The 13,974-nt window shown below is 40.6% G+C and overlaps 1 protein-coding gene across 12 annotated transcripts in view; it reads right to left on the bottom strand.

Annotated features, from left to right (window-relative positions):
• The window catches only part of SDCCAG8 (SHH signaling and ciliogenesis regulator SDCCAG8), a 251,622-nt gene that overhangs the window by 230,658 nt on the left and 6,990 nt on the right, over positions 1–13,974 (bottom strand). For all 12 annotated transcript variants that reach the window (XR_015246427.1, XR_015246428.1, XM_086694748.1 and 9 more), the window contains exons 2-4: positions 8,641–8,799; positions 7,394–7,479; positions 4,147–4,260 (exon numbers count right to left, since the gene is read on the bottom strand). Coding sequence is in view for 10 of the 12 variants with exons in the window: in XM_086694748.1 (XP_086550874.1) it covers positions 4,147–4,260; positions 7,394–7,479; positions 8,641–8,799 (359 nt within the window). In the remaining 2 variants the exon portion in view is untranslated. The remainder of the gene's footprint in view (positions 1–4,146; positions 4,261–7,393; positions 7,480–8,640; positions 8,800–13,974) is intronic.

The following is a 13,974-nucleotide window of genomic DNA, read 5'->3' as shown; positions in this document are numbered from 1 at the left end:
TATAAAAATTAATTATTATTAAATAAAAAATTGTAAAAATTAATAAAATATCTCTAAGCCCTTAAATGTTACTTTTATTCTGTTACTCTCTTGTTAAAACATACCAAATGCGTACTCCGTCTACCTTTCAAGGCTTTTGTAATCTTCCATTTTCCCAGCTCAGCATAGTTTTAATAATTTCTAACAGAATCCTCTACTGCAGAAATTTAGAATAGATGCCTCATGGCCCCCATAAATAAACCCTATTCATCCTGAGTATATCCTTTCAGTGTTGCTGTTCTCTCTATGGAACTCTTTCACCCCACTTCTGCTGATCTAAATGATCTTACTCTTTTAAGATTGCTCTCTCCCAGAAAAATATCTCCCAAAACTCCAGCTTTTAGTACCTTTCTACTCTTATTATAATTACAGTTTATATTACAGAATACAGACTACATTATACTCTCTATAATGTTGCTATGGTGCTCATAGACATTAGTACTCTCTTCTTGACCAGATGGTAAATTTATTACAATTTATATTGAAGGGTGGCAAAATCTGCCACCCCAAAATATGCCACTTTGGAATAAGAATTATTTTGAGCTAAAGACACTTGAAAAACAGCAAATACAAAAAGAGTGCTCTGACTTCCCCTTTTTTTCCTGAAAGCAGGAGATAAAACTCCCATGTGAAAGATGGCCTCCCCGTATCAGGAGGAAAGAAACATTCTTATCACCAGAGACAGGGAGTGGAGGCTGAGAGGCATCTGTGCAAACAGACCTCATAAAAATAACTCATCTTCCTTTAACCTCCCCATATATTTTAGTTATGTTTCCACACTGCCTCTCTTTGTTCAACGTATAAAAGCATTTAGGTTTTGCCATTTCTTTCAGACATCATTTCCTTATGAGGTCTCCCATGTTACATAAAACTTCTACTACTGAAACAATCCCATTTACAATTGCACCAAAAGGAATAAAATACCTAGAAATAAGTTAAACCAAGGAGATGAAAGATCTATACTCTGAAAACTATAAGACACTGATAAAAGAAACTGAAAAAGATACAAATAGAAAAGCTATACCATGCTTATGGATTTGAAGAATAAATATCGTTAAAATGTCCATGCTACCTAAGGCAACCTACATATTCAAAGCAATCTCTATCAAAATACTAATATCATTTTCCACAGAACTAGAATAAATAATCCTAACATTTGTACAGAACCACAAAAGACCCCGCATTGCCAAAGTAATCTTGAGAAAGAAGAACAAAGCTGGAGGTATCACAATCCCAGATTTCAAGAAGTTCTACAAAGCTATAGTAGTCAAAATAGTATGGTACTGGCACAAAAACAGACACATAGAACAATGGAACAGAATAGAGAGCCCAGAAATAAACACACCTATACGGTCACTTAATCTATGACAAAAGAGGCAAGAATATACAACAGGGAAATGACGTCTTGTCAATAAATGGTGTTAGGAAAACTGGACAGCTACATGAAAAAAATGAAAATGGACCACATTCCTATACCATACACAAAAATAAACTCAAAATGGATTAAATACCTGAATGTGAAACCTTAAACCATAAAATTTCTAAAAAATAAAACATAGGCAGTAATCTCTTTTATTAGCAACACGTTTATGGATATGTCTCCTCAGGCAAGGGAAACAAAAGCAAAAATAAACTATTGGGACTACACCAAAATAAAAAGCTTTTGCACAGCAAAGGAAATTACCAACAAAACAAAAAGGAAACCTAGAGAACGGGAGAAGAGATGTGCAAATGATATATCTGGTAAGTGGTTAATATCCAAAATTTATAAAGAACTTACACTACTCAACATCAAAATAAATAACCTGATTTAAAAATAGGCAAAGGGCCTGAATAGACATTTCTCCAAAGACATACAGATGGCCAATAGACACATGAAATGATGCTCAACATCACTGATCATCGGGGGAAAAAAATCAAAACCATAATGAGATATCACGTCACACCAGTCAGAATGGATAGTATCAAAGAGACAAGAATCAGCAAGTGTTGATGAGGATGTGGAGAAGCGGGAACCTTCATGCGCTGTTGGTGGGAATGTAAATTGGTGTAGTCACTGTGGAAGACAGCATGGAGATTCCCCAAAACATTAATATTAGAAATACCATATGATCCAGTAATTCCACTGCTGGGTATCTGCCCCCAAAACTGACACAAATCCAAAAAGATATATGCACATCTCTGTTTACTGCAGCAGTATTTACAATAGCCAAGATATGGAAGCAACCAAGTGTGTGCATTGATATATGAATGGATAAAGAAGATGTGCAGGCTGTGTGTGCGTGTGTGTATGTGTATACATACATATGCATGTGTACATACACACACATATATACATACATATATATATATATATACATATATATATATATATTACTTAGCCATAAAATATTACTTAGCCACAAAAAAGAATGAGATCTTGCATTTGTGACCACATGGATGAACCTAGAGGGTATCATGCTAAGTGAAATAAATCAGACAGAGGAAGACAAATACCATATGATTTCACTTATACATGGAATCTAAAAAACAAAATAAAGAAACAAACCAACAGCCTCTTAAATACAGAGAGGTGGTTGTCAGAGGAGAGGTGGGTAGGGGGATGAATGAAGTAGATAATGGGAATTAAGAGGTATAAACTTTCAGTTATAAAATAAGTAAGTCACAGATATGAAAAGTATAGCTCAAAGAATACAGTCAATAATATTATAATAATGTTTTATTGTGACAGATGGTCACTACACTTATTGTGTTGAGCACTGAATATATGGAAGTATTCAATCAATATGTTGTACACCTGAAAATAATATAATATTGTATGTCAGTTATACTTCAATAACAATAAAAACAAATGTGTATACTTTCATCCTGTTAATCTGCCTTATGTTAATTTAAGTCTAAGTCCCAGCTGTAAACTCTAAGAGGGTAGAGATGAAGTTTTATCTCCACTACAATATTTTTTAAGTTTTACCCACAGCATCTGAGTGATTAACAGGAGCTTATTACTGGAATGAGTCCTAGGACATTATTTTAGCCTTTCTGGTAATCCAAGAACACTGTGCAATGATGACTGTATCTGCTAAAATCAGGAACGTCTTTGTAAAGTCAAGACAATGAAATGTTTAAAGGTTTCTGAAGGCACATATCAACTTGCACCTTGGAAGAGTAACCAGAATGTAAAAAAAATAATACACGAGGGGCTCCTGGATGGCTCAGTCGGTTAAGCATCTGGCTCTTGATTTTGGCTCAGGTCATGATCTCATGGTTTGTGAGACTGAGCCCTGCACCAGGCTCTGCACTGACAGCATGGAGCCTGCTTGGGACTCACTCTCTCTCTCTCTCACTCACTCTCTCTCTCTCTCTCTCTCTCTCTCTCTCCTCTCTGTCTGCCTGTCCCCAATGCTGGTGCACTCTCTCTCTCTAAGTAAATAAATAAACATTTAAAAATTATATATATAATACAAGATGCATTGGTAATGAATAAAAAAAAAAAGAAAAACTAAAATGCTAACCTAGTTTGGAAAGGCAGAAAAGCTCCAATGGCATTAGTGACACTACTAAACTGCATGCAGTTGAGCAATAGAACCATCTGGTGTTTTAAGCCGTAGTGGACACATTTGGTTTCTCAATCATTGCTATCAGTACGACCACGAGCCATCCTTATTCAAAGCTAAGGGAACAACCTTCACCCTGACAATGGAATAGACTTGGTCTGCAGTTTATAGTTCCTGCTTCTGCACCAGTGCTCAGTAGGCTGACAAGGTGGGAAGATGACCGACCAGTTGTACTGTCCCAAGCATGTGCCATCAGCTGGGCTAAAGAACATGGGGTGGAAAGCAAAAACTCTGAAACGTGAGAGCATATTATCAAAATATCAGACATAGTTATGGGCTGGGAAATTAAGCAATCATAAATGGCATGGTCAGGAGAATCATTCCCCGGCTTGGGAAGCTCCTGTAACACATCAGCCTCCTCAATCATGGAACGGTGATAATTGTCAAATGTATCGCAATACACATAAAGACGAATAATAGCAAATTTTCACATAAGGTATCATTAATATAAACTTTAATGTAGTTACATTTAAATTTTTAATGAGAAACTTACCTTGCAGAACTTGACTTCTGCCTCTAAATGATGAATGTACTGAGACTGGTCATTGATGATCGGAACAAGATTGTGGATGGTAGGCACGTTGGCTTCCTCATCTTCTGACGCCAGCTAAGGCAAGAAACAAACAAAAACTAAGCATGTTTGAGGGGCGCCTGGGTGGCGCAGTCGGTTAAGCGTCCGACTTCAGCCAGGTCACGATCTCGCGGTCCGTGAGTTCGAGCCCTGCGTCAGGCTCTGGGCTGATGGCTCAGAGCCTGGAGCCTGTTTCTGATTCTGTGTCTCCCTCTCTCTCTGCCCCTCCCCCGTTCATGCTCTGTCTCTCTCTATCCCAAAAATAAATAAACGTTGGAAAAAAAAAAAAAAAAAGAGCAAAACCAAAAAAAAAAAAGAAGAAAAAAACTAAGCATGTTTGGATTTAGCAGAGAGTCAGGTAATACTGCCTCCATACTCAATTTAGTACTGATGTCATATAAACATTGAGGAGATCACAATGTGGCTAATAGTGTTCATTTCTCTATCCTATAAATTTCACATAGATAAGATTCAAGGATACCAATATTGTGTTAAAGATGGAAAGTGGAAGTGTTTACAAAAAGAGTGGCAAGTGGAAGAATGCTGGACTAGTCTAATTGGCTTGGGAAAAACTGCCCATTAGAGCCATCTGGAATTGGGACGTCCCATTCAGTAATGCTGAGATAAAAGGACAGCTCCCTTCAAGAAACTGCCATGCAAGAGCACTGCTGCCTAAAACTGAACAGTTGCCGGAAGAAGGGATTCTTCAGACAAGCATTTGCCGCCAGGTGGGTCAATGAGGTAAAATTCTACAAAGCAGTACATTAGCCAAACGTGGCTTCTGAGTTTTGACTCAAGGCAATTGGACACCCTGCTGGTCTGGGGCACAGAGCCTCCAAAACTAGAGTGCTAAAGCAGACACTGGAGAAAACTCAAGAGTTCCCTTGCACCGGAGTCCAGAGAAGAGACTTCCTGCGAACTCCTGCAGCATTCCTGAATTGACTTTAATATCATATATATCCTACTTTCTCCTTGAATGATTGTAAAATGGTTTCTAGAATCATTTATCATTCCATGACATTTTGTAAAGAAAAGAAGTCAGGAAGGGAAAATGAGTGTCAACCAGATAGATGAACCCAGAGAAAGCTTGAGATCAGACACCCAGTCACTATTTCTCAGTCTGGCAGAAATTCCTGATGACAACAAAGTACCAGCTCTCACGGCAGAATAATTAAGTAGAGTTTTGCTTCTTGGAACATTTAAGAAATTTAAAAATCAAAATAACTTTAATTAAATGGATGATCTGTTGTGAATAGAAAGCAATTCATTATAGTAAAGGTATATTAATAGAAATGGGTCCAGAATATGGCAAATAAGAATTAAACATCACTCTGGGCACATAAAGGACAGTCTGTGTAAAAATAAAACAAAATAAAACAAACAAACAAAAAAAAAACACAAGCTAATACTCTGTGGAAAATATAATCACCTGTATATATTTTGAAGGATTTATCATAGTCTGGATATCCACATTTCAAAAAGCCATAAAATCCTTCTCAACCATGTCTCGATTTCACTGTCCATACAGCCCCTTATTTCCAGTACGGCATATGGGCTATGAAAGTGCATCTAGGGGCACCTGGGGGCCTTAGTCGGTTAAACGTCCAACTCTTGATTCCGGCCCAGATCATGATCTCACGGTTTCGTGAGTTTGAGCCCCTCACTGGGCTCTGCGCTGACCATGCAGAGCCTACTTGGGATTCTCCCTCTTTCTCTGTCCCTACCCCCGCTCGCACTCTCTCTGCCTCTCTCCAAATAGATAAATAAACTTCACAAATAAAAGTGGATCTAAACCTTCAAAAGCTGCTTATTATTACTGTGGCTTGTAATCCTTCTACGTGGGCTGTATACATTCCGAACGTGAGCTGCATCCTTCCACGTGGCTCCATGTACACAGACCTGTGCATCTGTAATGTACATGCTGCACATACTGCTCTGATGATACTCTTAATGAGGCTCCTCCCACTCTCCAGGTTCAATCCTGCTGCTGCTTTGTAGCTTTAAAATGCTAATCAGCGTGTCTGAGCATTCAACAGATACAGCAACTTCATCTACTAGACTTGAAAGTACCCCACCCTGTCTACTGAAGAGCATTCTAGAAGCTAGGTGGCAACAGTAATACATTTACTTAATGGTGAAATGTTGTATTAAAATTATAATTGAGAGCCGTAAATATTGAATAGGCATATGTAGTACATTTCTCCAGAGTGGGAATTAAGCAGGAAGGTATGTGTCAGGCTGGAATGAAGTGTTAATATAGGGGTACGGTTATGACATTTCGGCTGTGAGTAGATAAAGTGACATGTCTCCATGGTTTCTAGCAAATAGCCTTGGTATCTAACTGTCACACACACTGAAAATGCAAGGTAGTTATTGCTACTATGACATGTTCTATTTGTGTCACACTTCACAGGTTCATAAAGAATTTTAAGTATATATACTCTTATCTTATTGTTACAGAAACCCTGGGAGACACAATATCCTTCTAGAAAGTACACAGTAGGCCTTAGATACACCTAAAGGCTAGACTGTTATTTTGGCCATTTAAATCTGGCCAAATCCTCTCCCTCCCTCACATCTATCCCAGGCTTTAGTGTATCATACTGCCTCAATCAGGAATAATTCACTCTGCTAAAGCAATAGCAAAAAACAACTTCAAACAAAAATAGAATATAGCTTCTCATTTTGTGCAATTTTATAACCATGTATTTTAATGCATGAATTAAAAATGCAGAATAAGATTGCATACTTTGGCTTTGACATTCAAAATAGACAAATATTACAAAGGACAGCTAGATATACAATTAAGTAAATTCTAAAAATGATAGGATATCAATAGGAACCTGTTGAAAAGGCAATGGAAGCCTATGGAAAAGGCAATTCTTTTCCATATATTGTTCCTTTTTTATATTTGCTAACAGTTGCAAAGTAAATTTTCCAAACTGTTTCCTCACTTACATGTTTCAAGCACACAATAGATTTAAAACTCAGGATTCCCTCTGCCTCTTCTTCAGCCAAAATAATCAGAGGAAAGATAATTCCTTTCAATGCTTTACATTATTAGAATGTCTTGCTCAGAATCTATCGACAAAATGTACTACTGAAACGACATTGTGGAGTTAAAACACAGAGACAATGCTCCTGTCAGGTTGCAGACGTTGATACTTACCAGAGGGGACACTTTTCGCCTTCTTGATGGAGACACCTCACTTTCCTTAGTTGCTTGTTGGCGCAACAAAGCTTTGAGCTGATTAACTGGAGAGCAAACACAATGGTTTCATCAGCCTTACTGCAGGGGCTTATCGTCACCCATCCATGCTTCCATCCACGTAACAAATATTGTTTAAACATGTTCTAGGCATCAAGAACTGTGCCATGGACTGGGGATCCAAAGGCAAACATGAGAAAATCTCTACCACTTAAGAGCTAAGAATCCACCGAGCAAGAGAGATCCAGTGACAGATATAAGACGATATAGTAAGTTCACATGTAGAGCAGCAGCTACACGTAGTGCTGTAAGAAGAGGAAGCACCTAATCATGCCTGTTTTTTTTTTAATTTGTTTTTATGTTTATCCATTTTTGAAAGACAGAGAGAGACAGAGCACAAGCAGGGGTGGGGCGGAGAGAGAGGGGGACACAGAATCTGAAGCAGGCTCCAGGCTCTGAGCTGTCAATACAGAGCCCGACCTGGGGCTCGAACCCACAAACCACGAGATCATGACCTGAACCGAAGCCGGACACTCAACCGACTGAGCCACCCCGGCGCCCCAATCATGCCTGTTTTTATGGAGGAGCTAACACTGTGAAGGATGAACAGAAGATTACCAAGCAGAAAAGGGTCCGAAAAATCCCACTTGGAGGGCGTGGCATATGCAAGAGCATAGAAGCAGGGCCAGTAGGTTGGTATGCACTAGAACATGCCTTGCAAGATGGGTGGCTGGGAGGAGGACAGAAAAATGAGGCTGAAGAGGTATCTTGGAGCCTCTTAAGAAAATATTGCTAAGACACACAAAGGAATTGGGACTTCAGCCTATAGGCATCACGAAGTCAAAGGAAAAATATTAAGGAGCGCCTGCATGGCTCAGTCAGTTAAGTGTCTGACTTCGGCTCAGGTCATGATCTCACAGTTTGTGGGTTTGAGCCCTGCATCAGGCTCAGTGCTGACAGCTCAGAGCCTGGAGCCTACTTCGGATTCTGTGTCTCCCTCTCTCTCTGCCCTTCCCCACTGGCACTCTGCCTCAAAAATAAATAAACATTAACAAAATATTCAGCAAGAGGATTATAGTAGTTGGTTTGTGTCTGAGGAAGAAAAGCCTAGCAGTAGAGCAGAGGGTGGACTGGAGTTCTTACTGTACGGGGTGTAGAATATTCTCTGTGTGTCATTCAGACCAGGGCTGTTATCCATCCACACTCACCGGCATGGCTGTGTCGCAGTTCATGCCAGGCAGTCCCAGCGTCCTCATTTTCCTCATTTTCCTCATTTTCCACACTGGGACCCGCAGCATCTTCTCCAACGGTGACATCACCTTCTCTCAGGGCACATTTCAGTTGGTGAATGCTTCTATTTGCACGTTCTGCAACAACAGCCAGGTGAGAATCAGGACCTGGGAAGTCTGCATGCCACCATGCACACTTACCCAAAAAGACGGTTTCTAAAGAAGCAATTGTTTGTCGTACTTCATGGAAAAAAAAGCAGAGTTTTGTTTCTAGCCTACTGAAGACAGTGCTAGAGGAAGATGGAGATGAAGTTCATGGGTCAGAGGTTAGACCTGATGATCTCTAAGGTCCCTGACATCTCGGTGGTGGATATTCACTAAGTATAGCTCTATCGCCAAAGAGGATAATGGGAGAGAGCTCTTCCCCACCCTCCAAGCACTAACCCCACCCCAGAAAGTGCTCCCCCCTCCCCTCCTGGAGACACTGGGGTGGGTGGGCAGAACCGGCAAGAGGGACTCCACACCAAGTTCCTGCCCAGGGAAGCCCAGTTGCCCTGTGAGCCAGATGTCCCTCCCCAAACAGGAGACAGTTGACTACCCGGCCGCATTTTGGTCAAGACTGAAATAGGTGATGTGCTCATAGTACCAGCCTCTGCAGTACAGTCCTTCTTCTGCCCTGCTTGCTGACCACATACTTGCGGAAAGTCTCGCTTAGTGAACCTCAACACCCCTAGAATTGGAGCTTCAGCTCATTAGCACATACTTAACATTACAGTCTGAAACAAAGTATCTGAAGGCATACTACTGTAGTAGTTCATCTCTACAAATAGCCTCCCACAAATCTAGCCTCATGCCCTTGCCCCCTCCAGGCTGTAACAGAGTAAGTCAGTGACCTGCACTTGCCAATGGAATTCAGAAGTGACACAAGGCCAGACCAGGCTTCATTTCTGAAATGTCTGGTAGCTTCTGTTTCCTCCCACTTGGAATCCGTAAGCCACTAAGTAGGAAGTCAGCCTGATGGAGAGATTGTGGAGAGGCCATGTGGAAAGGAGAGGCTCTGAGACTATACAGGGAAGGAGAGGAGCCTGACCCCGCTGACCCCAGCAGGGCCTCTACATGACTCCAGCCCCAGAGGCCATGTAACTGCAATGGCACAAAAGAGACCAGAAGAAATGCCCAGCTGAGTCCAGTCAACTCACAGATCCGAGAGATACCCAAATGCCTCCAGTTGTTGCTGCCGGCCATCAGGCCTTACAGTGGTTTGCTACTCAGCAACAGGTAACTAAAGTAATTAGGCAGTGAAATACCTACCCGAAAGCATTTTCAGCAAAGGATCCAAGACTTACATTGAAAACAGACCTATACTGGGGTGCCTGGGTGGCTCAGTTGGTGAGGCGTCCAACTTCAGCTCAGGTCATGATCTCACAGTTTGTGGGTTTGAGCCCCACATCAGGTTCTGTGCTGTCAGCACAGAGCCTGGAGCCTGCTTTGGATTCTGGGTCTCCCTCTCTCTCTGCCCCTCCCCGGCTCGCTCACACACGTGCTCTCTCTGTCTCAAAAATAAACATTAAAAATTTTTTTTTCAAAGACCTATATTAATGACACTAGTGATGGCATTAATAATAATCCTATCCTACTTTATGGATATTTTTACAGTAGAACAACTGGAGAACCAGGCAATCGATTGGCAATTTCACTAATTAAGGTCCATGTGCTTTCTCCATTTAAACTTGTTGTTTCTGCTAATCTCTTACGATTCAATTCACTGGTTCCAATCTAGAAACCTTTAACTGTAACAACAAGTGCTCCTTGTACGTTAGAGCTGGGACCCCGATTGCTGTCACCATTTTCATATTCTGACATTTGTATTTGAAAATTATTTTTTAATTCACTCATTGATTTACCAAACATCTACATATATCTAATATGAAAATTTATGTTAGAAAAAGATGGATTCCCATGCAAATTCACCTACATCTATTATCTATTTCAGATAGGTTGCATCTAAACAATCCTCAAGGTCTTCGGAGGAGAGGAGCACCTTGGTGGCTCAGTCAGTTAAGCATCCGACTCTTGATTCCGGCTCAGGTTCTCCCAGTTTGTGAGAACGGAGTGTGCTTGGGATTCTCTCTCTCCCTCTCTCTGCCCCTCCCCTACTCATGGTCTCTGGTGCATACTCTCAAAAATAAATAAATAAACTTAAAAAACTTAACTACATTGAAAAAAAAAAAAAAAAAAAAAACCAGATCCTTAGAGGAGATGGTACGTTCCCTAAGAAGGAGCAACTCATAACAATGATAGTCAATGACATTCTTACTCTTCTGATCTAGGCTCTTCTTTGACAACTTAGATCTGTTTCTTCTTGTGGCCTCAGCAGAAAAGCTCCTAATCTTTGCCACCTATATGTGAACTCTAAGAGAGCAACAAAACAACTATCTTTTCATTACCAGCCATGGATGAAAATATATTTACAAACATATTCTGCAGGACCTTGAAAAACAGATTTTATTTTCTCCAAGCTCACTGATTTCAAAGTTTAGAACAGAAAAAGAGGAAAAAAAAATACACTCTGTGTTACAAAATAGCTAATATAGGTTCTTCTCTTAGAGGAACTCGTTTTATTTCTTGATTAAACTAAAGAAAACAGGTCTTTCAGGTCAGGGTTCAACAATGAAATTTTATTATTAACTACACAAGAGACTCACTGCATTTATCTCTACGTTTCTCTCCACACACCAATCCTATTTCTGCACAGACCTTTCTGTGACAGGCCATCGGTGCTAAATACTAACTGAGCCTGGCTTCCTCTTACTCATCATGAGTTTAAGAAAAGCCTAGATAAGACACATTACTAGTTTTAGCAAAATAAGAAGTAGCAATAGTTTTCCCATAACTTCGGATTTTCTAAAGAGACTTGTTAATGGAAACGGAAAACCAAAGTGTTACTTGATAAGAAATTTAGTTCACAGAGCTTTAGATTTACACATGGAATCTATGAATAAAGTACTTATCTTTACTGCATCCATTAGAAAGTAAACAGAGTCTGACTAACACTAGAAGTGTGCTCTGTCGGGGGCATGTGGGTGGCTCAGTCAGTTAAGCATTCAACTCCTGATTGCGGCTCAGGTAATGATCCCAGGGTCATGGGATTGAGCCTCACGCCAGGCTCTGTGCTGAGTGTGGAGCCTGCTTAAGATTCTTTCTCCCTTTCTCTCTGCCCCTCCCCGACCCCTCAAAGAAAAGTGTGCTCTGTGGAGCTAAGAAATGATTTCACTTCTATGATAAAGAATAATTATTTATTTATACATAATATGACTAAAAACTAATAAGCTACATTAGGAAAAAGAAAGGAAATCTGGAACAATTTTGCAGTTGAAACTCTATACGTAGAGTTCTTATAATCAGATTACAAGGGCAGCAGAGTTTCATGAGCTCTTTTAATCCCTTTCCCAATTTTCTTCTTTAATCTTTTAGAATTTATAATATTCAAAGACTACATGTTAAAATTATGCTATGAAAATAGTTATTAGTGAAATAGTGAGATACTGAAACCAACAACTATCCTGAAGAAAAGTGATATCCAAAACACGGTTTGGGTTTTTTTTGTGTTTTTTGTGTGTGGTTTTTTTTGTGTTCGTTTGTTTGTTTTGCAATTACTGACTTCAATTATTAGGATCAGAGAGGAAGAGAAGGAATTAGCAAGAACTGCATCCTAAAACTGAAACTAAGGAGGTGACAGTTTTAAGTCATTTTAATACTACATTTCAAAGCAAGTGAAATGCTCTTCAATATATACACAGCAATGATAATTATACAGTGTAACAGACAAACCGAGTCAGTCCTGAGGAAGAATAATGCTTAGATGACTTAAAACAAATGAAACCCTATTGCTTTTCAGCTGGAACCACTGTAACTGAAGGCCCCAGAATCCTTACAAGGAACACTACTCCCCACATGCAGTCATCTGCTACCCACCACATTAGACAGGAGGCGCCAGTTATCACTTCCTGTCCCATTACTATTGGGCACAACTTTATCTATAACCGAGAGACAGAAAGAATACTCCTTTCCTCTTCTCTCCAGAGAGGACAGGAAGAGTATTTCACGCTGCATCCTGATTTCAACGCACCAGCCATGCGTTGAAAATAAACTTAATTATGAAGACAAACACAAACAGGACCTCTGAGTCCTACAGAGTCACGTGAACATAAAGGTAGAGAAATAGTATTTCTGGGGGTGCGCTGTCCAAACATCAATCTGTACAAAGAGACCCCAAAGTGAATGAGCTGCTGACTGTTGGCCAATTTCAGTCTGTCTTCATCATTCTAGTAATCCAGTTCCCTCCCAGCTCACCATCAGGTCCCTCTTCACCAAGGTGTCTTCACCAAGACAAAGGAGTCCCAGGCTAGGAAGCATCATCACTTGTAGACCCACCATGAATTATTAATGTCTGCCTTATCCATCTGCACAGGGAGATGTGAACAAGAAGTACTCCAGTGACAGGGAGGGGGGACTGCACCCTGGGTAGTGCCCAGCTGTCTCTCAGAAACCATGCAACGGACCAGACCTCCCTGGGACTTGAGATGCACTGCACTCCTCTAAACAAGCTCAGACCAGGGCAAACAAGCAGAAAAACGAAACCACAGCGAGATAAGAGATACGTCTGTCTGTCCACCCTTGACTGGGCCTCAGCTCCTTCAGAAGATTGTGGTCACTGTTCACCTGGGGACTGACAGGTAGGGCAACCAAGATAAGCACAGCATAATCCAAAGTCAGGCAGAGCCAGATCTGGAAATGGCAATTATGATAGTGAAAGGGATTAAAAGAAGTACCCAGAAACTACAAGATCAGAAAGAAAATACTGTCATAAAAGACTCTAATAGCTGAAAAATGTGAAGCGGTTGGCACCGGGAGTGAAAGATAATCTGAATAAGAACGTCAGCATCTTAAGAAAGCAGTGTCTGGAAGATCACGAAGGATGTGTGGATGTTGGCCAATCAAGGAGACTGGCTATCTACATAATGGGGGATATGCCAGGTATGATTTGGGGCACCACCTGGGAGGATTTACGCACCCATCACTTTCCACCAGAGAGAGTCTCCCTCTCTCTGACCCTCCCGCATTCATGCTCTGTCTCTCTCTGTCTCAAAAATAAATAAACGTTAAAAAAAAAAGAACGACTCTTGGGGCACCTGGGTGGCTCAGTCGGTTGAGCGTCCGACTTCAGCTCAGGTCACAATCTCACAGTTTGTGAGTTTGAGCCCCGCATCAGGCTCTGTGCAGACAGCTTAGAGCCTGGAGCCTGCTTCGAAT

This window comes from Puma concolor, chromosome E4 (assembly GCF_028749965.1).
Source record: "Puma concolor isolate L17-30 chromosome E4, mPumCon1.1.hap2, whole genome shotgun sequence".
Classification (NCBI taxonomy): domain Eukaryota; kingdom Metazoa; phylum Chordata; class Mammalia; order Carnivora; family Felidae; genus Puma; species Puma concolor.
This window is presented reverse-complemented; position numbering and strand designations above follow the sequence as displayed.